This window comes from Colossoma macropomum, unplaced genomic scaffold (assembly GCF_904425465.1).
Source record: "Colossoma macropomum unplaced genomic scaffold, Colossoma_macropomum, whole genome shotgun sequence".
In the NCBI taxonomy this organism is placed as follows: Eukaryota; Metazoa; Chordata; class Actinopteri; order Characiformes; family Serrasalmidae; genus Colossoma; species Colossoma macropomum.
This window is the reverse complement of record NW_023494803.1, coordinates 29,652,749-29,679,314: the sequence shown is the minus strand read 5'-3', so window position 1 is coordinate 29,679,314 and position 26,566 is coordinate 29,652,749. Positions and strand designations below refer to the sequence as shown.

At 39.7% G+C, this 26,566-nt stretch overlaps 1 protein-coding gene across 2 annotated transcripts in view; it reads left to right on the top strand.

Moving 5' to 3' along the window:
• Positions 1 to 26,566, top strand: part of LOC118823834 (kelch-like protein 29) — a 126,000-nt gene that overhangs the window by 83,134 nt on the left and 16,300 nt on the right. For both annotated transcript variants that reach the window (XM_036593675.1, XM_036593674.1), the window contains exons 9-11: positions 2,889 to 3,087; positions 8,304 to 8,486; positions 13,746 to 13,926. In XM_036593675.1, coding sequence (XP_036449568.1) covers positions 2,889 to 3,087; positions 8,304 to 8,486; positions 13,746 to 13,926 — 563 coding nt within the window. The remainder of the gene's footprint in view (positions 1 to 2,888; positions 3,088 to 8,303; positions 8,487 to 13,745; positions 13,927 to 26,566) is intronic.

Genomic DNA, 26,566 nt, shown 5'->3' with positions numbered 1-26,566 from the left:
AACTCACAAAATATAACTTACAGTGTGGCTTAAAATCATGCTGTAGAACCGTACACAGAATTAGATATTAGAGGTTGTAGGTTGTTGAGCACTAAAACAAATGGCTAAAATTGACTCCGCTCTTTAAGGAGACATATTGCCATTTCCATTGCCATTCTGAAGTGCAGAATGCCTGTGAAGTGTGTTACCAGTGCGTTTTATTACAGAGATATACTGCGTGTTGAATGACTGAGAGTTTGCTGTTGAAATCTTATTCTAAACAGCTTTAAAAGGGCTTTCAGTGTTCAGCACATCTCCAAGCTATTTGCATTGCCTTCTGGTAATTACAGAACGTCTCCTACAGACTTCTTCTTATTTTTCACATAAGCGAGAAATCGCTCTTCGACTTAGAGTATCAATGCGATCGACCTTGTTACTTATGCTTGAACTTCATTAAGCTCAGTTCAGACAGTCTTCAGACAGTGAAAGCAGTTAGGGGGAATCGCAGCCCACATTCAGCTCTTGACAGTGAATAAAGCTGGGGGCTTTTATTTGCAGCATGGAACCTCCGTATCTCTATCGCATATACAACACTGTAGTCCAGCTCCCTCCTGCCATGACATTATTGCAGATAAGTTCGACCAAAGCAGAAGCGGAGCTGAATTCTGATTCGTAGATCATACAGTCGATAAGCCTTGATTGCTTCAGCCGAGGCAAGAATGGTTGTAATCCAGAGGGATTTCTCTGCAGGTGCAGCCGCCTGCAGATTTTGTTAAAAATACATTTTTTAATACATTTTTTTCCCAGCTGTAAGATCCCACACTCACACTAAGGCCAGTGAATACTGGTGTTAGACCTCCCTTCTTGAAATGCCAGATAGATAAACTATCTGAATATGATGGTGCAAATCTTCCCAGATAGTCTCTCACCTGAGACTACACGGAAATGCCACCAGCACACCCACGACTCTGACCTTTATAGTTCCTGAATTAGACCAGACTCAGGCACATCTGAATGAGAATATGTGTTGAAGAGCAATTTCTATGTCAGAGTTATTTCTGTGCTACGCCTCTTGTGGGCCTATATTGTGTCTTATAATGTGCTCGCTGCATTTGCTTTTGAAATCTGTCACCGGTGAGAGTGGGAGGAAGAAAGAAAAAAAGAAGAGAAAAAAAACATTAAAAAGCCACACCAGCTGTTGGTCATGTCGCATTGTGTTTACAAGTTTCCCCTGATGTGGACAAAGGCCTCAATGGAAATATAGTGGAACAAGGAGCCATTCAGAGACAGGATTGTTCACCATGGCAACTTCCCCCCTCCCATCCCACAGAGCAGTAAAAGGGGCTTTTAGAAACGCTCACCTGTACGCCAAGCTGTTCTGCCTGCTTATTATCACCCGGCTGCTGCCATAAAAGGCTGCCAGGCCGCAATGGCATTTTTGATTACTGGGTAATTGGTGCTGAAGTTTATTATGTGAGTTTAACGGCAAGCCCAGACCCACTGTGGACTCTTTATCCATTGTCCTGTCACTGTGAGAGATTGGTTTTGAAGATGTAATCTATTTACAGAGATTTAGATGCATAGTCAGGTGCGAACCAAACTTCTTTGGCTCTTGTTAGTACATGTTTTTTGGTTTTTGTTGTTTCCTATTATAAAATGCTGTGTAACAGATGATCAGTCATTGTATTGGGTGTTTATGTAAATGTATGTAATGTGTGCAATTATGTGTCTGTCTGTCTATCTATCTATCTATCTATCTATCTATAAAATACTTAATATAAAGGGTTTCTTTGCAAAACATCTTATAGACCACATTCAGGAATTTTCATTTTTTTATGAAAGTAAAACACCATATAGCATTAAAATAAATACAAGAATTTACATCTTATCAGCTAGATTTTGATTAGTAGTGTCCATCACATATACTATATGATAGCACACATCAACTGAATTCTGTTTTCTTGTGCCGTTTACAGCTGTCCCAGACAGCATTTTACAGGCTTTGAATACTGATTGGCGTTTCTGAACAAATACTCAAATAGTCGTTCTCAATACTACCCTTAAAAGCATTAATGTTTACATTTTATAATTAACCATAATTAATAAAAGTCTGTTTGTTTCAGTTTTTGTAATAAACAGTTACATATTTATAGCTCCCTCTTTGCGATGGACTCCCAAAGATGCAGGAGACAGATGTGCTTATTATTTTGTCAGATAAGGAGAAAGATGAGTCTGGCTAGATTTTTGCTTATTTTGTGTAGCAGTGATGATACAGAAGTAAGATGTTATGATAAGATGGTTTGTTTAACACAGTGTTAATAAGGGTCTAACTCTGAAAATCAACTGGAATCCAGAAGTTGCAGAACCTTGTAGGGTCTAAAGGGTTAACAGAAGACAAAGCTTCCGAATACTAAATAAGGAAACAAACAAATGCTTGAGCATTCTAATTATTTGGGTCAGACTTAACTAAGTTATTAAAAATTATAGTGTTCTTAATAAAATAATCTTTGCTTGGCATTATGCTATGTTGCCTGGCAACAATAGCCTACTGTTAACAAACTACATTGCTTGGCAGAAGAAATAGTAGGGATATTATTAATAATAAATATAAATGTATATATGACAAAACATGTTCAAAAATATTTACATTCTATATTATAGTTATTTGTATTTATATGTAAATAAGTTTTGTTTCATTCTTAACAACACCCATTAACCATTATTGTGTGTGTGTGTAATTGTGTCTGTTTATTATGTGTACCTAATGCTTAGTGTTATTTGCTTTAGCACCAAAATGTCCCTCAGGACTTTTTTAAGTACATCTATCTGTCTATCTATGAGTCTGTCTGTCTGTCTGTCTGACTGTGATTGTCATCAAGTTCCTGGCTGATTTGCTCTTTCTTTTGCAGCATGTGTCAGAGCTGCTGGCTGTGGTTCGCCTTCCCTTCATCCACCCCAGCTATCTGCTGAATGTGGTGGACAACGAGGAGCTCATCAAGTCCTCAGAGCCTTGCAGAGACCTGGTTAATGAGGCCAAGCGATACCACATGTTGCCCCATGCCCGACAAGAGATGCAGACGCCCCGAACTCGCCCGCGACTCTCTGCAGGTAGACGCTTCAGCTCATCTAACAATAACATCACGCGCCATCAATGTGTGAAGTGTGTAATTACACTAGACACCATCTGTCATGATCTTTTGTCACTCTTCTAGTTATCCCTGTTTGGTTTACATAGAATATAATGTGATTCCCTCTTGGATGATCTATTCATGGTGTATAGACATTATGGCTTTTTTAAAACCTCAACCTGGTTGCTTCAGTCTGCTTCTGCTGATATCCCAATAGCCATGTAGATCTGCAAAGCAGAAGGGTCCCCTTCATCTCCTCTAACAGCACCTCCATGCTAATGCAGTTAAACATGCTGCCTGGAGTCCAGCCACAGCAGTGTCACATTTTTGCCAAAGAGAGTGTCAACAGTGGGTGTCACAGCACCTGCGCCGCTTATTACTGAGCTTTAGCCACTCTGCAAATTTCACTGATGTGTACCTAAGAAAAGCTCTGCTCTGTGAAACCGTTCAAGGATTTCCATTTTGAATGTCCCAGTCCACAGCTGCGAGTGGAGCTATAATCTTTCCATTATTTAAAGGTAAATTTACTGTTATTCCTTTTAGACCACCTTTCATTGTTTCTGCAGTAGAATGCCGAGTGTTTACCTTAACCCAGTCAAAACTTGTGGAATCTGAATGTGTTTGGTGATGGATGTATAACACATGTGGTTCTAAGTGCAAGAACGCTAAACCTGTTCACCCGCTGGTACTGGTACCTATTACTCCTCCTAAGCATTTCCACTTCCCTAATCAGAGACTCTGCCTTAAAGGGGAGTTCTACCGATTTTTCTCAATTTCTGCTAAATTAAGTGGTTAAGATGTTAACAAAGTAATTCAGAATCGATTGATGTGATACACTCTTGTCCGCAAACTGAATTGTCCATAGTGGTGGTGATAGAAACCAGACACTGGAAGAGATAAATGACTTTAAAAGCTCCCTAACAGAAAATTATTATATAAACACTGCCTGGTGCCTGAAAAACTGATTAGCGATCGTAATGTGACAAGGTTTTGGCATAATAATAATAATATTTTTTAAAATCCAGTCCCGATGGAGGGGTACATGCAGGGTGTTGTAAGGCAAAATAGTATCCAAAGAAAACATGTTTTTTCTAATTTACTACTACTATTAACATTACAAAACACAGAAGATGCATGTAGGTTCACTGGTCATTTTGGATAGTAAATAAAAGGGCTATATATGACATTTTAGACTTTGTGATCCCTTTTTCTCACCAACACCACTGTGAAAAAAACAAAACACCAAACCACTCTCAGTCTTAAACGCTAGTGTTTTCACACCAAAACACTCTCAGTGACTTGTTTATATCTCAGTGATTGAAAATTTAGAATAAAACAAAGATCAGTGGAGTTTAGCACTGTAGCTTATACCCCACCAATTCACATCATTGAAATCACACGTCAGAATTTTACACACACACACACTTTTTAAGCCACTTATCCTCCTGGGTCATGGGGTTGGTGGAGCCTATCCCAGCACTCATTGGGCAGAAGGCAGACAACACCCTGGACAGGTAACCAGTCCATCATAGGGCAGTCACACAGACATACACATTCACACCTAGGGACAATATAATGTCTTCACTTAGCCTGGCTGCATGTCTTTGGACTGTGGGAGGAAACTGAAGTACCTGAAGGAAACCAACACAGACACGGAGAGAACACGTAAACTCCACACAGAAAGGACTCTGGTCACCCGGCTGGGGAATCAAATCCAGGCCCTTCTTGCTGCGAGGCGACAGCACTGTGTGACATACATAAGAGTAGATGGAAGTACAGACAAATAGGGCCCCCGAGTGTCACAACCTAATTAAACATTGCCCCTATCATCAAGAGATTGCAAGTTAGGCATTGGAATGCCACAGCCATCCATGGCCGAGAGTCCAAGACAGCATATTAGGCCTTCCTCTGTCTCTCTCTATGATGACCACGTTTATTTGACTGTAAGTCTAATTGACATTAACTACATTAGCCCCATATCTCCTGTTCAAAACTAAAGAGGCAAACATTAGACACAAAACATTGGCTGGTGGAGTACATTGGCAGTAAGGGGGTAAAATTTTGGTTTATTTTTTACTATCGCTTTATGTGCGGTCTAGCGGTGACTGAAGAGGAACGTTCCCTTCCAACGTGCAGTTATCAGAACATACATATAGGCTCAGTGCTGACTCCACACACTCTTTTCATAACTGCTTAATCCACTCCAATCAGCAAAGGAGCGGCGGCTGGGCCGAGCCCCCTGCTGCCTGCCTCTAATACCTGTCTCGTTGCGTCTGTCAGCAGGAGAGACCCAGACACAGCATGATTCTTCACACAGCAGGGGCTCAGGAACCTGAAGGAAGGGCATGAATCCCAGCCCCGTTATCCCAGCATTACTGGATTAGCAAGCTTCGAATGAGTGTTGGTCCAGATTAGCACTACGTTCTTCTCCATACGCTGTAAGCTCAGAGGATCTGGGTTTATAGCTGCTACAGTGAGCTGCTGCAAGCAGAGGAGGGTAGACATGCTTATTTCAATTAAATAATGAGTGAAGTAAAAGTAGCCTGGCTAAAAACAGCTTCCCAATAAAACTGCAGTGGAACTTCTTATTACGTTCGCCATCTCTCAGCATAGAAACAGAAGTGTTATTTTGTCGTGTGATATTCTCCTCTTTTTTGGGTTCATCTGGCGTAACTTTTAAATGCTAAAATATACTTTTATTAAGGAATTAATTTTAATACATTTATATGCTTTTATCTATATTTTGTATGCTAAAAGTGAGGAAGTGAGAGCAAAGCAGAACAGAATGAAATTAAACACAAAATGCGAGTTAGTAACTTAATGTGAATGGTTTAAAATGGAACTGAGTAAAAAAGAAATCAGATTTTTTCTTCAAGTACAGTATTGTGTAAAAGTCAGAGACCACCTTTGTTTATTTAATTTCTAGTCAAAACAGCCATTAAGATACTACAGCCATCCATGGCCGGGAGTCCAAGAGAGCACAATTGGCCTTGCTCTCTGTTTGGGTAGGATGGCCCCCCTCCCCCCATCACTCAGCGCGATGCAAGTCAACGCAGGCGTCTGTTAGCTGACATAACATCTGCCGGTTGGCGCTTTCCTCCGAGCACGTTCAGCTATCCAGTGATGTTGCGTGAGCGACAGTTCGAAAAGATGTGGTCGTGCTTTACAGGTCTCAGAGGAAACCTGTGCTGGCCTTCACCATCCTAGCGCTGGCGGTGTTGTGTGATCGGGGGAGTTCTAACTAGTGGGTGGACTTGGATACGACTAAATTGGGGAGAAAACTGGGGAAAAATCAAAAAAAAAACAAAAAACAGGTATTTACTACACTATATTTCTTTTTCAGGGGAGATATAAAGTAATATAAAGATATAAAGTAATCCACTTGCACAAGGATGGAGAAAATCAAAGGAGAATGAGTGAAAAAACAAAAAAATGGGTGTTCAAGAAATGATTCAAAGATAGAGAGAGATAAACATGGAGAGAAATGGGGCTCTATCAACTTAAGGAAGACCTGAATGACCACCAAAACTGTCACCATCAGATAAACAATACTTAAAGCTTTCATCTTTAAAAACAGGAAAAAATTTACCTCCACTCTTGCTTCCGATCTGAATAAATCTGAATATTTACCCAACAGCAAGAAATTAATAACTTGCGCCCAATGGCTGTTGACATTGGAAATGAAATAACTGAAAGGTGGTCTCTGACCTTTGCACAATACTATGTAACTGAGAAAACAGAAAAACAGTAAATAGTTGAAATGCAATTTGGTTAAAATGTTTACATCCTGTCCACATGAAATATATTACCTTCACACATGTTTGTCTTTCTGTTTAGTTACTTTTGGCAATTAATAAACTTTGTTTATGTGGAAATGATGTATGCGTTTAAAATGGGTAAAATCAATGCATTACTTTTTTCCAGTGTAGCTGAACAAGCTTAGCTCGCTGGCAAAGCTGTCTCACAGAGTGTGATTGATGGGGTGGCGGTTTCCCTGTGGTACTGAGGTGTCAGGAATGGACTGCACTTGTAGATGTGGGGCCAGAGTTTCTCTGCCCCCGAGGCAGCGTGCCTCTCTAGGCCGGAGGGGGTCCATAAGCAGCCGGGTCAAACAGTACACACAATAGCTGAGCCGATCTATGCCAAGCATTTGGAGACAGAGGCACTGTGTGAGCAGATGGCCATGCCGGTCACGCAAGTTGTTTGCATCACTGTAAGGGCCTGCTGTTCTCCACCTATGCAGAAATCCAACATCTTGTAATACATAAACCTTTAGAAATAGAATGACTCAAATGTACTTTTTTATTGAAAAATTAATGATGGCAAGAGAAATGCAACAGTACTTAGGGTCCTCCAAGGGAAAATGATTTTGCAAAACTGGGCTATATTCTCATATTCCTCGATTTTTTTTTTGAACTGTAAGTAGTGAACATTGACGTTTCATTTTCTCCCACTGCACACGGCTGATCTTCTCTGCCCCAGCCTTCTGCTTTTGGAGGAGGAATGTATGTCATGAATTTTAATCCAAACGCTTGGAGATAAAAATCTTGTTGGCCAGTCAAACAAACTGACTGAGCCTGAAGCCCACAGACAAGAATCTCTTTTCCCCCCTACAAAAGTGAATCTCCTACTTTATCATTCCCTAAATAAATATATTTGTTGGGAAAGCTTTGTCTGCACAAGCCAGGGGAATAGTTCAGCACATCTTCATGTCAGACAGTGCTGCATTTTCTCTAAACTTAGTTCTGAATCTCAGGCTTGGGAACTTTCTGCTTTTCTAGACTCTGTGACTTCCATTTCTTTATTAATTTCTGCGATTATACAACCTTTTCCCTCATGAGTTTTATGAGACATTTCTTTGATTGTGCTTGTTGTTTGCTTTCCTTTTTGTTGTTTGTTCTCCCGACCGCCAACAAATGAGAGATAAAAGGCTCAAGCTGTTGTGAAAGCAAAAGAACCAACTGGCATGGAGGGTCCATGCCCTCTCTCGAAAAATGTTATAATGTATTAATAATTCATCAAAAAAGGACAGCATTTCTAGAAATGTCATTTAGATTGTCCTTTTAAATGCTGTAAAATATATATTTTTTTTTTCTAAGCTGGATCTACGCCTCTCCGTCCACTCAAAATGTCAAGCTGTGTTTTTTAAAATTATTTATTTATTTTTGTATTTTTTTGCTGTGCCTGTCCCTGCAGGGGTTGCCGAGGTGATAGTGCTGGTGGGGGGGCGGCAGGTCATTGGGATGAACCAGCGCTCGCTGACAGCCGTCACGTGCTTCAACCCCCAGAACAACAAGTGGTACCCCCTGGCCAGCCTGCCTTTTTACGACCGCGAGTTCTTCTCTGTCATTTCAGCGGGAGATAATATCTACCTGTCAGGTAATCAAACCGTCTGTGTGTCACTTGCAGGTTTGGAAGCCTCCCACAGGTGTGGGCTTTTATATTTAGCACAGGTTGGCAAGATGTCGTAGAGGCAGTGTTTCCACTTCTGCTTTTTCGATTTTCCTGGCAGAGTTATGTGTCACTGGGAGACATCTGTACCTTCATTTTACTTAATGAGTTTTCTGATGAAAGCAGCTGTTGTCATTCAATCTTCAACAATCAATCAATTAAAAAAATATCTAGAAATTAAATTAAATAATTTTAGAATATTCTTACAACAATATTATAATAAGAAGTGTTGGATATATGGGCTACATTAATTAAGACAAGATTAATTCACTTTTCAAGATATCCTGTTTTTCACTGTATGCTTTTCTTATTTGTTGACAGTAGCCACATTTACATGCAGCCTGATAATCTACTAATGAACCAACTAATAGCTCAATATGTCCATGTATACACCTCAACCGGAGTAGACTAGTCCCATTAAGGCCGTTCGGAATACAGTTTCTATCTGATTAAACGAGGTGGGAAGTCCTGTAAAAAATTTGTTAAATAGAAGAATAATAACCATGTAAACGCCTGTATCTGATTACATTCCCAATCGGAAAGTTTAAAGTACATTCTGCGCATGTTATAGCGAAAGTTTATAACGTTCAACATGGCGGGAGCAGAAACTGGTCTGCAGAGGAGACGAAGTTGATGCTTTGAACTTTAAAAGGTGGCAACGGGCAGCTTAAGTGTCTCAGAACACTTCCTCTTGCCCTTCTTTAATAAGTTCATGTGAAGTACGATTTCCTGAGTCTGACATCATTTTAAAACAATTAAAAACACAAATGCACCAGCTGAAAACTCAGGTAATTCTCTGCTGCTTGTCTCACACTGCCTGGACTTATGTGATGGTCACTGTCATGGTAACATCTACAATAAATGGTGCTCTACGTATGCGTGTAATTGTGAATCAGATTACTTGTAGTGTGCATGTAAACAGAGATTTCTATCAGAGTGTTGAGTAGAGTGAGCATATAAACACCTCAGTCATGATCTATAATCAGAATGTATTCAATCAGATTAGCAACAATCTTTGCATATATACACAGCCATTAAAACAAACAGAAAAAGCCACAGTTACAGACATGAATATAAACCTGTCTGTACAGAAAGTGAATTGAACGTAAATGTAATTTGTTATGCAAGTATATAAATAATTAGGCAGTTTACAGTAAAATGACAATAATAACTCCAGGGTCTAGACCTCTAGAGGTTAAGGACATTTTCCAGTTGCCCTTCTGTTGACAAAATCTGAAATTTGAACTGGACATTGACAGACATCGTAATACTTGGTCATGATTATCAGTTCTTTCAGCAGAATCAGTATCATAATGCTAAACCTAACCCCCGAGTGGCTTTCCGGGAACAAACATCACTTCCAGTTTCCTGCCATTCAGAGTCCAGCTGGAATTTGAGCTGTGCCATGTGTCTGTAGCTGGAACACGCTGGCCACAGTTTCATTGGAAAGGAAGGACAGCAGGGTTCTCTCTCTCTTCTGTTCTTCAGAGGTGTGCCAGCCATCAGACAGGTGCTTAGAGTTTGGTGCTTGGGGTTTCCTGAATACATTGAGCAGCTCTGCAGTACCGCAAAGCTGGTGCATCAAAAGCACACAGGAGAAAGTAGCTTTGTGCATTTCTTACTGGAGTCATATTAGGGAGATGTATTATACTAAAGTAAAATACTACTGTATTTTAATTAGCTCATATTTAATAAATCCAACAATGAGTACAATCAACGCTACCATAATAAAACGACCCTTTATTATTGCTTAAAAAAAAGTGTTAAAATGCTAAAGAAAAGTGTTAATATGATAGGCTACCCTTAAAAGTGTTTCTTTACCTCATTTCTCATTGAGACAGTGGCCCCCTGTACAGTCAGGTTGAATTCCATCTCCATGTTCTAAAAACTCCTTAACTGGACTAAGGAATGATAAGTAGAATGTGTGGAACTCTATCAAAAAATCGATCTCTGAGTAGGCCTGTACTGTGGAAGCAAAGATTTTCCCAAACTAGTACATCATTTAGAAAACTCTAAGAGATACAGTGGTGTGAAAAAGTATTTGCCCCCTTCCCAAATTCTTCCAGTTTTACATATTTTTCATGCTTGATTGTTTCAGATCATCAGACTACTGTTTATATTGGACAAAGATAACCCTAAGTAAACACAAAATGCTGTTTTTAAATGATGATTTCATTTATTGAAGGAAAAATGCTGTACAGCCATACCTGGCCCTATGTGAAAAAGAAATTGACCCCTTTAGCTACTAAATCAACCAGTTAACCAAATTCAATTGACTATTGGGTTCAGTTTCGCCAGCCACACCCAGGCATGAATACTGTCAGACCTGTTGAATCCAAACATCACTTAAATAGAACCTGTCTGGCAATGTGAAACAGACTAGAAGGTCTCAAAAAGAAGCACATGATGCCATGTTCTAAAGAGACTGAAATACAGATGCATAACAAAGTTGTTGAAATCTGCTAGGCTGGAAAGAGTTGCAAAGCCATTGCTAAGGCTCTGGGACTCCACGGAACCACAGTGAGAGGCATTATCCACAAATGGAGAAAACTTGGAACAGTGGTGAACCTTCCCAGGAATGGCCATCCTACCAAAATTTCACCCAAAGCGCATCATTGACTCTTCCAGGAAGAACCCAGATGAACATCTAAAGAACTGCAGGCCTCACTTGCCTCATTTAAGGTCAATGTGTACAATTCCACAACAAGAAAGACACTGGGCAAAAACAGCATCCATGGGAGAGTTGCTGACCAAAAACAAACACAAAAGCTCGTCTCGCATTAGCCAGAAACATCTAGATGAACTTGAAGACCTTTGGGATAATAATCTGTGGAGTTATTAGTCAAACGTGCACCTTTTTTGGAAGACAGGGGTCCCATTACATTTGGCGTAAAGCTAACACCACATTCCACCATAAGAACATCATACCAAGGGTCAAACATGGTGGTGGTAGTGTGATAGTCGGGAGCTGCTTTGCCTTTACAGGACCTGGATGACTTGTCATAATTAATGGAACCATGAATCCTGCTCTCTGTCAGAAAATCAGAAAATGTCTGCACAACAGTTTGTGAGCTAAAGCTCAAGCGCAGTAGGGTTAGGCACCAGGACAGTGGTTTGAAGCACACAAGTCCACATCTGAATGGCTCAAAGGAAACAAAATTAAGGTTTTGGAGTGGCCGAGTCAAAGCCTCATTGCAAGTTATCGCAAACGTTTGATTGCAGTTGTTACCAGGTTAAGGGTGGCACAACCAGTTATTAGGTTTAGGGGGCAATTACTTTTTCACATGGATGATGCAGGTTTTGAATAAATCTTTATCTTTGACCATTTAAAAGCTGCATTTTGTGTTTACTTGTGTAGTCTTTATCTTATATTAAATTAGATGGATGATCTGAAACATTTAAATGTGACAAATAGGCAAAAATAGACGAAATCGGTTGGGGGCAAATACTTTTTCACAGTACTGTATGTATGTTTAGGACTCTTGGCTGGTCTATTTTGTATGTAAGGATTTACACAATGAGCATATTGATGGGCTGTAGGTAATAACACCATTCTCAGGCATGGCAGCACATATTGTCATGTTTTCCGATGCTTGCTTGACTCATCCACAGTCATCTACGGTGTTTCAGCCACATCTGCTGCCTTATCAGCATACACAGTGTGGAGTCATTTGCCTCCATCATTCTCTATTGGAGATGCAAAAAGAATTTACAAAATAATTTATATATAGTACCTAATTTCTCAAGATTCTCTGCTAACAATCTTTTTATTTGTACATTATGCCAATAATAGATCGCTGCGGCTTATGTAATATGTAAGTTTGACAGTTTATGACTGTTGGCTGGTCAGTTCTGCATGTAAGTATGCAATGAACATTTTGTCATCCATTTTGATCTCCAAGGCTTACTGGGCATCTCTGACCCAATAGAAGACACCTTTACTTAGTATTCACAAAAATCAGCTCCAGCATAGGGGTGGTTGGTATGCTGGTATGAAAGTGAATACCAGTATGATGTTGTCTCATAATGTGAATTTTGCCATACTGTGGATAACCTGATAAGCCCAAGTGTAATGTTCGCCACATGCCATGTTCTTGAAGAACATGAACACATTCGGTTCGGTTCACATTCAGTCACGCTGTGCGTATCTTTACTTTGCAAGGCTTTCCATTTTAACTCTTTTGTTTCACTCTGTTGGACAAAAAAGTTTTTTCGCATCACTCAGGGTTGCCAGATTTGTGGTTTCCCGGCAAATCCGGCTAGTTCTGTAGTGCAGTGCAGGCAAAAATTACTGCTGAGCACAGCGGTAAAGCTTTTACAGATATAATTCTACCAAACAAATAAACAAAAGTCTGTCACTTTGCTCATTAAAAATATAATTTTAAAAAGAGCACTGTACATTTGTTTACCCTAAACAGCATTCTGACACGTGATTGGGCAATTGTTTCAAGCCTGGTGGACCAGGAAACTGTTAAGCGCGGCGAAGAAGAATGAATCAGCTGGTAAAACCCATCGAATGGGCGCAGAGTAAACTTACTGTGATAAACACAATAAGTCTGGAATAGTGAGCTATCTCTGTTAGATATAGCAAAGAGTGAAATATAATTTTAGATGCCACATATAGAGCAAAATGAAATTGAGAATGAGTGAAGAGATAAAAACAAACATGAGGAGAGGCTGCAGGAGAGAACCACTAAAAACTGGTTCCACAATGAAAAAGCTAGAGTGTGTTGTAGTACTTACACAATGAAGAATACTTTTTAGTTGCTGCTATAATAATAATAATAATAATAATAATAATTATAATAATAATAATAGCAAATATTATAATGTTTCACTTTTTTTGATATCGTGATAGTTATAGTCTGAATAGTAGAAAATACTATGTATATATAAATTTATCTATATATGAATTTGAGTGTTGAAACTATTGAAAAACACTGTAAAATAAAAAAAAATAATTAAAAAAACACCATAAATATGCGTACTTTACCTGTAAAATGTTCTTGTTGAAGTCTGAGCGATTTCTGAAGGGTGCTATTTTGGTGCCTCTGTCCCTTCAGTAGAGTTGTATTGGAGCAGGTGTGTGGGGGGCAGACAGGCTGTTTTCAGAGCGGTGGGCCTGGGAGGAGGGTGTAAATGGAGACTTGAGCAGTCATTTGTGTTTGGGCTTTGCACCTTCTTCAGGTGGAATGGAGTCAGGAGTCATGCTGGCAGACGTGTGGTGCTACATGTCCCTGCTGGATAATTGGAACCTGGTGTCTCGAATGACAGTCCCCCGCTGCCGGCACAACAGCGTGGTGTATGACGGCAAGCTGTACACCATTGGAGGACTTGGGGTGGCAGGGAACCTGGATAATGTCGAAAGGTACGACATACACATACACATGCACACCGTGCTTGAATCTAAATTAAACATTTCATCAGGAGCCATTATGCATTCAAGATAAGAGTGTGGTCAGCTCTTTCTGTGCTGGAAGCCAATCTGATAATTAGATCTCTGCTGGGGCATTGTGGGAGTATTTCTGTGGCAGGTGACTATGGTGCAAATGCATTGCAGAGATCAGATCAGGTTTCATTATGAATACTGCTGCTCAGACTGTGGCTATAATGAACTGTAGTAGCTTTTCACAATCTGGCCAGTTGCTTTAATTAAGACTGCGGTTTTGAAGGTAAAACAGATGGTGATACTTTACTGTAGAGCAGTATTAGTGTTCATAAGGCTACATGACACAACACCTATATAAGCCCTTCATGACAACTGACATAGACGTACATAAACATTCATAAACGATTATTCTAACAGGCAGCAGTTGTCATAAAGGTTGCATTTGCCAACTTTGCTGTCAGTTAACAAGATTTTTTCTGATGTTACATTGTGTTGTGACACTTTACTTTTAGACTTTGTAGCTCAGTGTAACAGTAACATAACGGTGATACAACATGGCTTGCCAAGTCAGGTACTTGCGTAAAATGAATTGCATTACCGTTTATATTTATGTCACATCATCAACATTATGTTGCTGTGATCGGTAGATGGATCATTCAACCAATTTGATTCAAATTCAGAGTTGAAAACACATTTCAGACCTTTAACAGGCTTGAACATTAGACTAAAATTATTTTGCTTTGAGTGACCCTAAACCTTTATCATGTTTGGTGTTTCAGTAGTGACAATTTTAGCTAATTATGATCAGAACTTAAAAAAAGGCTAGCCAGAAAATGACTAGCAAACACTTAAAACAGTTGTACATACATAAAAACCCAATATTATTCATTAAAACACAAAAAAGTTTACTTTTTAAACTTAAAAAACTTAAAAAAAGTTATAGAAAATGTGTGTTTTGGTAATGAAAATTATTAATGTTACATGCTGATTTTCAGGCTTTGGGACACCTTTACTTCAAAACAATGCTATCTAACTGCTCACCCTTTGACCATGAGGGACAGGGATGCAGTCTTACTTCCTGCTCTAAAATGCAGGGCTGAGGCTTAAATAAAGCTCCAGCTGTAGACTAAAACTCTTTGTTTTTCGGTAATGACATGAAAACATGAGACAGCAGTTTTTGAATTTTTTTTTGTTTAATGAAACTCATAGTAAATCTAAATCTTTCAGCTTCACTTTATCAAAAAGATCTTTCAAAAACATCATTGAAAAAATAGCCAAAAAAATAGTATTTTCACTAAGCCACCTCCTAAAAAGTACCTATCAAATGATTATTTTGAATATACATATATCACTGTTGTCGGAACAAAACCTTGTGTCTCCAAAATAAGAACTTTACAGGAGAAGGAAAAAACATACTCTACTTTTAATGTAAGTCAATGAAACCAGTTTTTTCCAAGTAATTTTGGGTCATTTCTGTTGGTCCATTCATCATGAAATTTACACACAAAGTAAAGGACAACAGGTATTTTAAAATTATGACAAAAACTGAAAAAGTCTATTAATTCAGTGGGTTTAAATAGATTGTAACATAATCCTCTAAGGTCTGTTATATATATATATATATATATATATATATATATATATATATATATATATGATATATATAGAGTTTATATATATAAACTCTATATATAGAGAGATATAACAGACCTTTTTTAATAGATTTTTTACTGTGGAATCACAGTTTGAATTAATTCAGTAGAATGGTCTCTATACACTAAGCTACAGAGTCAGTTGTTATAACAAGTAATGTCACTTCATCTATGACACAACTCAATGTCAGAAAAAACAGATCTTTACAAATTTTATGTAAGTCTGTGTCCATTTTTAGGGCTTATGTAGGTTATGTAAAGTGTTACCACACAGACAGTATGTGTACATGAAAGCTCCATGTATATGATAGTGGTCTTTTGAAATAATAGAGGGAAAACTGATATGTTTTCACATTTGCTTTCATGCTTGTGGGTATACTTGTCCAAAAAGTGTTTTGCACTTCTTTCCATTCTTGCTTATTTTCCTGTTGAAGGGATAGACAAGATAAAAATAACTGTATTTCCCTAAAAGCAGCATCACTCATTTCATTTAATGAAAAACGCTGTGTTGATGCTTCAGGCCTTGGCATTCTATTTGCATCTCGCACTTATTCTTTACTCTTGCCATAAAAAAGTAGCTAAAATTGACTAGCCTTGTCTATAGTACTACCCAGGCTCGTATATTGCCCACTCCAGTGAGTGTCTTGCCTCCTGTGGATTTGCATGAGTCACTACTTAATTGACGGAGCATTGGGGGAATCATTGTTTACAGAGCAGTGGTTGGCTTGCTATTCGAAGCTGCTAGGAAAAAAAAAGCCTGGCCTCTCTGACTGACTCCTAATTTGTGGCTTGCCATCCATCTTGCCTTCAGTTTCATGCTTCTAACCATGAAATCTCCTCCGTTCAGAATTATGTCCTCAATCAGTCTCTTTCTCAAGGCCGCTATTGGGCCACTCATAGGAGGGGCTCTATTTCTAATCAATCACAGGGCCATGTGCTCTCAGCACTCTCTGTATCTCTCTCTCTCTCTCTCTCACTCACTCTCTCTCCCTCTGCCCCACTCTAATTGCATAATGATTCTGTTTTTCCACTACAGCAAATTGCCCATATTAATACATCTGTACATGGCACACATGGTTTTCTATTTCCGATAGACGCATGTAAGGTAAAAACACTCCAGAGTAACGTGAAATGTGCTCCAGAGGAAGAAAAACCTCATCAGAAGGCATAGTTTGCATCCCTCCAGTGTTGCGCTCATCACAGTGGCTGAGCATGTGTCAGCTGCAAGGCTTCTAACCTTTTACCATTTTGAAATACCACACCCCTAGAGGCAGGCCTTGCAGTGGGAGGGGGGAGCATTGTGATTATGCCAAGGATGTTCCCTACTCAAGTGTTATTACCAGCACTTACAATTTAATTGGTCTTTGATGATGGATTCTGGTCACAAAGCCACACTCTCTCCCCGTACCCAGCGCCATGCAGCCTCGCAAGCTCAGAAAGGAAGCCATCTCTGGCTGAGAGAGTTAATTCTCTCCGAATTTATTCCATTACATGAACACATTCATCTCAGCATTCTGTACCACTCCGTAAGGTCACAGTGCAGTTGACCTTTCACAAATGCGTTCTTTCGTGGCAACTGTTAAGAGGTTAGACAAGCCAGTCAGAACAACCCCTTTCATTCTTTTTAAGAGCTGCGAGTGTATTGGCTTTGCAGGGCAGTGAGGATTTTTGTCAAACATTCTGTAAAGCTTGTGCAACCTGGTAACAGTTGCTATAGAAGAGCCTGTTTGTGAGTGGAGCATAGAAATGTCAACTAAATAGGAAGGTGATCGAAGAAACATCAGAGAATTGCTTATTTTGATTTTATCAATTCTCCAATATAAGATAAGCTTTCTTTGTAACTATCTACTTAAATTCTCCCCATAAGATGATATTAATGTAATATATGAATGTGAGAAAATGTCACATCTTTACACTGTTTCACGCTGAATTTTTTACTTTGAGGCTTATTGAGTTCTCCATAATACTCAGTTCAAGGCTTTGAGGTTGTTTTTGAATCCAGAAACTCCCTTGTGTTCGTTTCCTGAAGAAGTAAAGCGAAGAGGGAGTGCTGGTTGTTCCCAAGCTGCCCCACAAATGAATCATTAAGCACGGCTCTTGGATTTCGGCTCCTGGAGGTAGCCAAAGCCAGCGCTCATTGTGGCACACTGAGATAGAGCACCCGACCGCGCTAGCTCGACACACCATGGGATTAAAGGCGCTGATAATTTTCCTTCCTCCTGCGCCTTCATCTCTCTCTCTCTCTCTCTTTCTCTCTCTCTCTCTCTCTCTCTCTCTCTCTTTCTCTCTCACAGCTCTCCACCCGGCTCCCAGCAGCGCCTTTCAGACGTTTGCTGGAGCTTTTGCTTTTGGGCCGCTACGTCGAACCCAAGCGGCAAAGGCAGCCCCAAACATTTTTTGACAGTTTTCTTAATTGAAAGTCTCTTTCCGCACTCGCTGTTCAAATGAGCTTCTCTGGTTTCCACCAGTATCTCTCCTCTCAGTGGACTCTGGTGTGTTGGTCAGAGCACAGCTGGCGTTTAATAGTGGCTCACACTGCCTTCAGCTCTGCAGGGCATCTGCTTCACCCAGCTTCAATAAGCTGCTGCCGCTAGGTCCGAAAAAAAAGGACCTCTGAAAACATTGTACCTATTTAAGAAAATTCTCTGGCTTTGATGATTGTGCTCCAACAGAAATCTCAGGTGAGAGAGTTATATGGATACTCTGATAGCTGTAAAGCCTTTGGAATCAGCACACAAAGAGCCAGAGTGCACAGTGTGTAACAGCTCTCCATTAAAAGCACAAGAACACTCAAATACAGAAGTGAAGTGAATACCATAAAGGAAAAACACAGACTGCTTCGCAATTTTCTGTCTGGCCTGAATAGATTTAAAAGGTATAGCATATATCTGTAGAACTTATACATTGCAATCTCTTGGAATAATTTAGTCATGAAAATGATTGACCATAAGCATAGAGAACTGGGCCGTTGAATTTCTTCTCTGCTTTTATCTGCTTAGACTTTGTCAGAGGATGTGGTTGCCTTTGTGTCCTCCATGGAGGGCACTGTGGATTAAGTCTGTCCCCTTCAAATTTATTATAATGCCCTGTTGATTTTCCATAATGCAAATGTTCTTGACTGCCTTTCCTCAATACCTTCAGCTAAATGTCAGTGGATGATACTCTTGACCTTTTAGGGAACTGCCCATCTGTGCTTGAGCTGAATCGAAATCAGAAGTGTTTTGGGTTGTTTTCTTTAAAAAGTGATCTATAAGCATTAAATATATCATATCAAATTAGCAGAATTCAAAATAAAAGTCCTGTCTAGTTACATAGAGTACTGTGCAGAAGTCAGATACCACCCTTTGTTTATTTAATTTACATTAAGTAAAAGTTAATCATTTTCAGGAGAGATTTCTGAGAAGATTAGCTAAAAAAAGGAGAATGTCATATAGAAGAGGAAAGTCAAAGGAAAATAAGGACAAAACAGAGGTTTCTTAAACTTGAGTTCAACAACATTATTAATGATACAGAGAAAATGGGACAGCTATGTCAGGTGTCCGGTTTTGAGTCAGTTTTCAGCTCCATTGTCCTGTGTCCGGTCGGTACATTTTCAGGTCAAGTCAACTTTATTGTCCATGTAGGAAATTCTGTATATCAGTGGTGCAAAAATGTATACTCATATTCACACAACTATACTGAATTAAAACAATACCACTACACAAACTAACCCCCAGCACACAAAGTATACCAAAAAAAATTACAAAACATCTTTGACCACAAAAGTGTAGCCAAGTATCTAATATTCCAAAACATGTTCTGTTTGACTGGTAAAAGGATTTATAGCAGCAGGAACAAAAGACTGTTTGAACCTGGCTGTTTTAATACTGCCCTGCAGCAGTTTAACGCTTTGACTAATTTTCTATTTTAACATTTTTAACATTTTTATGTCCGGTCAAGTCTCACTCTAAAAGCATTCCATTTGATGAAGTAGACAAAGTGCCAGGTTATTCTGCCCCTCTCTCTTTTCTCTCATTCTCTCTCTCTCTCTCTCTCTCTCTCTCTCTCTTTTCTCTTGCACACACATGGAGGTGCATGCGCATGGGTTTTCAGTTGCAGGGTGAGCGCATTCTGCAGCTCAAACCACATATACTATACTAAATATCATATCAAATGAGTACAACCACAAATGGTGCCATTGCTATATTGAACATACTATTAAACCAAAACAAACAAATCAAAGACAATCAGTGAACTGTTAGAAAAAAACTGAATGGGAGTAGAAACATAGTAAAGGACATATTGCATGCTTGCCTGACACTCAGTAAACACCACCCCACCTACACACACACACACACACACACACACACACAGTTCAGTTTTGCAACACCTGCAATCTGGAAACCCTACCTGCAAGACCTGGAACACCACCAAAACTGTCAGATAAACAGTGCTTAAAGCTTTCATCTTTGAGAGAAAATCAAGATCCACTCTGGGAAAATCTGCAGGTGCTGCTCTCCATCCTTCCACTGTAAGAAGACAACTTAACACTATGAGTCTGAAAGGATGCGCGGCTGTCAAGAAACCCTTACTGAGAAAAGAAAACAGACAAAAAAAAGAAGAAAAATTACAAATCAAACAATGAATCTGCTGATGTTCTTAGAAAAATTGACTGACCACCCCAGTCCAAACCTCACCACTGAATATGTTAGGGATTACTTTGATCATGAGAAGCAGGAAATACAACCAACTTCTAAGACTGAACTTTGGTGGCGTGAAAAATTATCCCTCCAGATTTCTTTGTAAAACTGAAAGTGAGTCTCCTGAAATAAATAGAAGCTGTAATAAAGGTTCAGAGTGGACACTAAATACTGACATACTTGATTTTTAGTTGTTGAGGCTTTTGTGTCGTTTTCTTCTGAATATATGTTGCTTCTTATTTTCCGGATGCTACAGATGGATCATTTATATTAGGCTGGGTATGAAATAAATGAAGGGTGGTTTCTGTCTTTTGCACAGTATTGCACATTTTCAGATAATATGCTGTGTCAGTTGCATGCAGTTTAAATATAGCATGCAGCCTTCATTATTAGCCTGAGGTGATCTTTGGAGAGAGAAATGTGTATCATAGCAATCTCACTAGACGAAAGCGGATCAATGGTTCTCAGGTGCTTTGGGAGGTGTCCAAACTCACAGCTAGAGCGTGTATCAGATGAAGGAGACTGATTAAATGACTGTCTTGAATGTATTTGGAGGAAAAATATAATGGATTCGGATGGGAAGCTATTGATCAGCCGTTCCCACGGGCAGATGGATGGGCTGTAGCGGAGAGGAGATGGCCGATCGCTGAGAGAATGGACGTAACCTTGAGGCAGGAAGTAGTGTGCCAGTGTGCAGTCAGGGCTGCCATATTTATAGACTGGGTTAAGGGTGTCTGGCTGTATACGTGTGCATGTGTGTGTCTTTGTGTGTGTGTGTGTGTGTGTGTGTGTGTGTGTGTGTGTGCATGTGTGTGTATGTGGTATTGCTCTGCATGCAGGGCCTGCGTGACCCCATAATCCGTTCTCCTCCTGATGGATGGGCAGACCTGTGCCCCAGTGCTGATGCCAAAGGCACCATGGGTCAGCAGGCCACACTGTCCACTAACCCACTGCACAGGAAACCACAAATATCACCACATTATAAGATAATATGCAAATCTAATTAATCCCGGGATGTTATTTACGATGATTTGTGCAGGTCAGCCATCTTCCTCTTCCTCTTCTTCCTCCTGTTCTCCCATGCCTGTCTGGTTCTCAAGGTGCCCTCCTTTCTCCTAGACAGTCTCTCTTTCTCTCTCTCTCTCTCTCTCTTTCTTTCTCTTCCTCCCTTTCTCTCTCTCTCCACACGAGCATTGCTGTTCGTGAAGTGAGTTTGTTTATTGGAGATTTTGTGTAGCAACCTTGGCCTAGTTTGCACTACAGCATGCGCTGCTGTTAATGTGAAAGTGGTCAGTTTGAGTAGATGACTAATAACATGAGTGCCAGTGCTACGCTTGGACATGATTACTCAATGAGCTGTATCGCTGCCTTCTCTCCACCTGTCTCTTCCTGCTGGAATTATTATTTTTTTAACCTATCCTTTCTGACATTGCCGATGGCCATGTTGCAAAGTAGATATGCTAAAGGCTGCATATGTAGAGCATGTAAAAAGTATGGAGACATCTAAATTGATTTTAATACAAATGTTCTGTTCATTGATTTTGAGGAAAACAGTATTACAAGTGTACATATTTGTGACAGCGTGACCAACTGTTGTAAAAGTCCACTAAAATCTACCAGGTGTTCAACCTCTTACTGCGGGCCCTCCAGTGCCCATTCTGCCATTAAATTAATTAAATGAAATATTTTCCTCGTAACTCTGTTATCAGATAGCTATCAGATTACTAGGACGCTGTTGGCTCTCTATGTGTGTGAAATGTTGTGATTCTGTGTTGAGCTGCTAGTGAGCAACGAGGGGTCAAAAATGAGTGATGAGAACCTCATGCTGGGAAACACTTGACATCGTTCCACAAAGATAGCTGGGAAGAAAAGACAGCACAACTGCAGCTTTATTCATATAATGATGTAATATAAATGCTACAATTAAAAAATACCATGTAAGCAGTATAAAAACACTATAAAAACACTTATAAACGTTGCCTTCCTTGCTCACCAGTTCACTTCTGATTTGTAAATCATGCACATTTCCATCAAAGTATATGCCATCACCATTACTGATGAAAAAAATGCAGAGTTCAACTGAGGGACCTTTAACACAGTTGGAAATTGCATTTTATGGCTGATGTGAAAAATGACTAAATTGAAAATTGCATTTTATGGCTCCAGTGAAAAAGAGTTTCAATATGAGTTTTAAACAATAGTTGGAAAAGAAAACTGTCAGCTCATTGTTTGGATAGAACCTTCTCTTCATACCCAAGAAGAAACTTTGTTAAACATGAAGCTGAGTCTCGCAAAATATACACAGAGCATTAAAAATATCTGTTTTATGTTGACTCAACTTTGGTAGTAGGCCTGTCACAGTTATTGTTTATTTATTTGAGCCCAAGTTGTGTCTGTCTTCAGTTGGGAATGTGGACAGTAAGGAAGCAAATAGCTAATCAGCTGGTGTGGCCACTTTAGTCTTGTCCTTTAATAGTTCCATACAGTTAAAAAGAAAAAAACTGGAATTTAATAGTTAATAGCAGTTATTTACACTGTTGTTTAGTATTACTGTTCAAAAGTTTAGAATCTGTTTTGAATAACACAACCAAATTTGCAGTTGCAGACACAAATATAAAATTATTCTAGGTTAATGTTTTATAGGTTTCAAATAATTTGTGAAAAGCTGTGAAAATGAGTACAATTTCAAAGATGAATGGAGCTGTAAATTATTCCATTTCACTGAGAAAGCTGTATAACATTAGGAAACTTACAGTACAATTAATATCCAGAATGCCTCATATTCCAAAAGTGGTAATCAAATCTCGCTGTTCATAATTATTTTATGTCAAGAATTTGCAATAAACAGATAGTTCACTATTTTTTACCATGTTACATTGTGGCAGGCCTACTTGGCAGATATTTTTTCTTGTTTTATTGAAAAGTAACAGTGAAAACCGAACATTACTCATTACACAGGTCATGCTTTAATGTACTTGTGTTTCAGATTGTCCTTTTGATAGTTGACAGCTGCAGCGCACTTGACCTTTGTTTGTTTAGCTGCAGTGTGGTCACTCACTGTGAGAAGCTCGTCCTGTAGCGCTGCACTCTACACTCATCCATGCTGTTCGGGGCGGGAGCTTCTGGCAGCGCACAAGCAATTTACTCCTGTTGACTAAAGCAAAAGCTGTTTGTTTGCCATTTGTGTATATTGAGTGTGTAAGAATGTTTGCTTTTGTCTCAGGGAATGGGAAGAGATTGAATTCATTCAGAGTACTATTAGACTGTCCCATTTTGTAATTAAAACTCCATGTAAATTAGAAGAGATACTCTCTGTGTCTCCGACTTCTTCTCCTCTCTGGGTAATTTCTCCAGGGGGGCCGGCATGGATGGATGGCTTAAGAGGCTTTTATGGACACTGAGATATTATTAAAACCTCTGGCACGAAATAGAGGGTCAAGAAACCTTAGATAAAGATATGCCGTGGTGGGTGTCACGGGTTTGGCCAACCTGAACCGCGAGGAGTGTTGATGAGATGACAGGCCGACGTGCCAGTCAGCCCGCTGCAGAGTTGCCAGCTCACCAGATATTTTATGCAGTATCTGACCCTTCCAAAGTTGCCCTAGCCCCTCTGCTGCCCCACCTCCCCCCAACCTTCCCAGCTGTCTTTGGCTGGCAGGCATTTGTAAGCTTCTTTAACTGCTTGTTTGATGTCTCATGCTGGCCTGTAAAGGAGATGCAGGAGCGCGTGTTTCCCCCGGGACGAGGAAACAGTAGGCAGAGTCAGGACAGGTGTCACTCCCGAATATTCACACTAAGCTTTGCAGCGTTGCGAACACTGTGCCATGTCACACACTCCTCATAAAGCCTTCCAGTGCGTTGCACACATGCTTCACTTAATACTGCTGTCTACAGTATACAAGCACAGGGATTCGTGAAGGTGTTTTAAGTTGTGGGTGCTGAAATTTTAAGCAGCATATCATTCGCCTTTGGCATAAAACCTTGTATCTCTAAAATTACATGGAAAAACATCTAGTTCTGTTCACTTCCACTGAAAGTTAAAGCAGCACTATGTACATTTTTTTTTTTAATTGAAATAAGTAGCATTACTGAGTAAGTAGAGTGAAGATTGCTAAAATATGGTGTGTGTGCTGCTACGAGTCACCTTGTAAAGCCTGAAATAATATTTTAAAAGTCAGAGGTGTTGGGTCAAATTTCACTGGAGATTATCAGACCATGTCATACGTCTTTACGTATTTACCTCACACTCACAGGCTCAAAAAGAAGGTCCAGTTTGTTGTTTATGTTTATGTACCAAATGCAGAATCAACATTATAGTGATAAAGATATGATGTCAGTAGTGAACAGTTCACTTATATCCTCAGAGGACACATCCTGTACCAAGTCCTCTTTGAATATTCTTTCACTACCCTTGCAATCATCAGATTCATCTTCTCGGGGAAAATAGCCAACAGTTTTTAAAGGAAGGGATTTGGCTTGTTGTAATAAAAAGGCTATGCTATCTTAAACAGTATATAACTATAAAACAAATAAATAAAAATAAAACTCCACCTTAAAACCAAGCTCACACAGGTCTCCACTACGTTCAAATTAAAGTTCTATTTTTTATTTAGTATTTTTAGCAGTTGCAGTGCAAAAAAAATCCTAAAATCTGGGAATGCTATGACCGTCTCAGTACCCCCTCTAACCACGTCCCTCCTAAAGCATGATTGGCTATGGTTTTATATCATGCACTTGATAAAAGAAGCAAAAATGCTCGTCGGTCAAAAATCGTTTTTTTCTCTAACGTCTCATCCACGATCTGATTATGCTTGGGGATAAAAAGTCCTCTCAGCAATTAAAATTTGGCTTCAGCAGTATCAGCCATATTGCTGGGTCAGGAATGTATACCTCAGAAGCTCAATAAGAGAACATGATTGATTTTTGTAATTCGTTTGAAAGTACAGACAAGAAATTAGAACCACAATCAGTTATCTACTGTTCTGTAGAAACTGTCTTGATTTGTAATTGCTTATTATGTCCAAAAAAAACACCTCCTGGCCCTTACTTCACATAATTAGTTCCTTCCTGCATGGCACTGTAAAAGTCTCATTTAAAAAAAAAAAAGGCAGCAGAAGTCAACTGATAACACACTCCCTCTGTGTAATTAATGGCCTCAGCCATGAGCCGCTGAGCTGACAATGAAGCCGCGCCGTTCAGAATGAGCACCAAGGGGGAGGCTGAAACATTGCGTCTGTGAGCCATCTGCTTCCATTTCAGTGTTCGCTCTGTTTGTCATATGTAGGGGATTCACTGTTTGCAGCCAGCGTTTTCTGTTCCAATGCATGACTTTTTGTCATTTTGGATCACTTAATTAATTCGAGTCGCCGTACAGCTGGGGTTTAATCTGCGGGTTCACAAGCGCTCTATTTCTCCAGGACGGCAGAGATCAGCACTTCTCTAACCTGCAGAACCCTTATATATCTTTCTAAATGTGCCATAGATATGGTGGGCTCATCTGCAGACTTTTCCAGCTCAAAACTGGGCTTTCTGCGCACCTATTAAGACCGATAATGGTCTGAGTGAGTGAGCCCGGCTCAGTCGCGCTCCCTGCTCAATTTTCACCCTTCTAACAGGCAATCTCCTCCTGATACTCCCCATAGGCCCTCCTCCAGGATTGAGTGCAGGATCTTGGTTTGGAATCTGGGTTGCACAGCCCTTCAATCAGAGCCATGCCATGTATCGGATTGCACGGTCCACACATAACATCCGCTCTGACCTGTGGGTTTGTGCCATTTGATTAGATAAGGAGGGATCCAGAGTGAAATTTAATGATGTTACCTTGCAGTCTCAGACACCAGCAGTGTCTATCCATGTATTTTTGGCATTTAAATGACCTTAAAAATGGTTGCAGGTGCATTCACTTTCGCCTACAGCCAGCAAGGGTGTATCTAAATCCCATGGGGACAGAGAATTGATTCGAGTCTGATTGCCAGGCTCAGACATCATCCTTAATGCATTTCCTTAGCTGTTTACATGCAAATAATGAAAGCAAATGATGGAAGCATTGCATAGCATGTGCGTATTGACCCGTGAAGCTGGTGGAGGAAAATATCCGCGCATGGTATGAAGCTAGTTCGATCTGACAGGGAAAAAATAATGGTTAAAAAAAAGGAAAAATACATATACATTACCACTCCTACGGTTGTGCAAGGGTGAAACATCGAGTCTTCAGCTGGCAGTAGATGCATATTAAATGCATTTGCCTTCTTGATTATCAAATTCTCTTTCGTATTGCGTTAAATACGA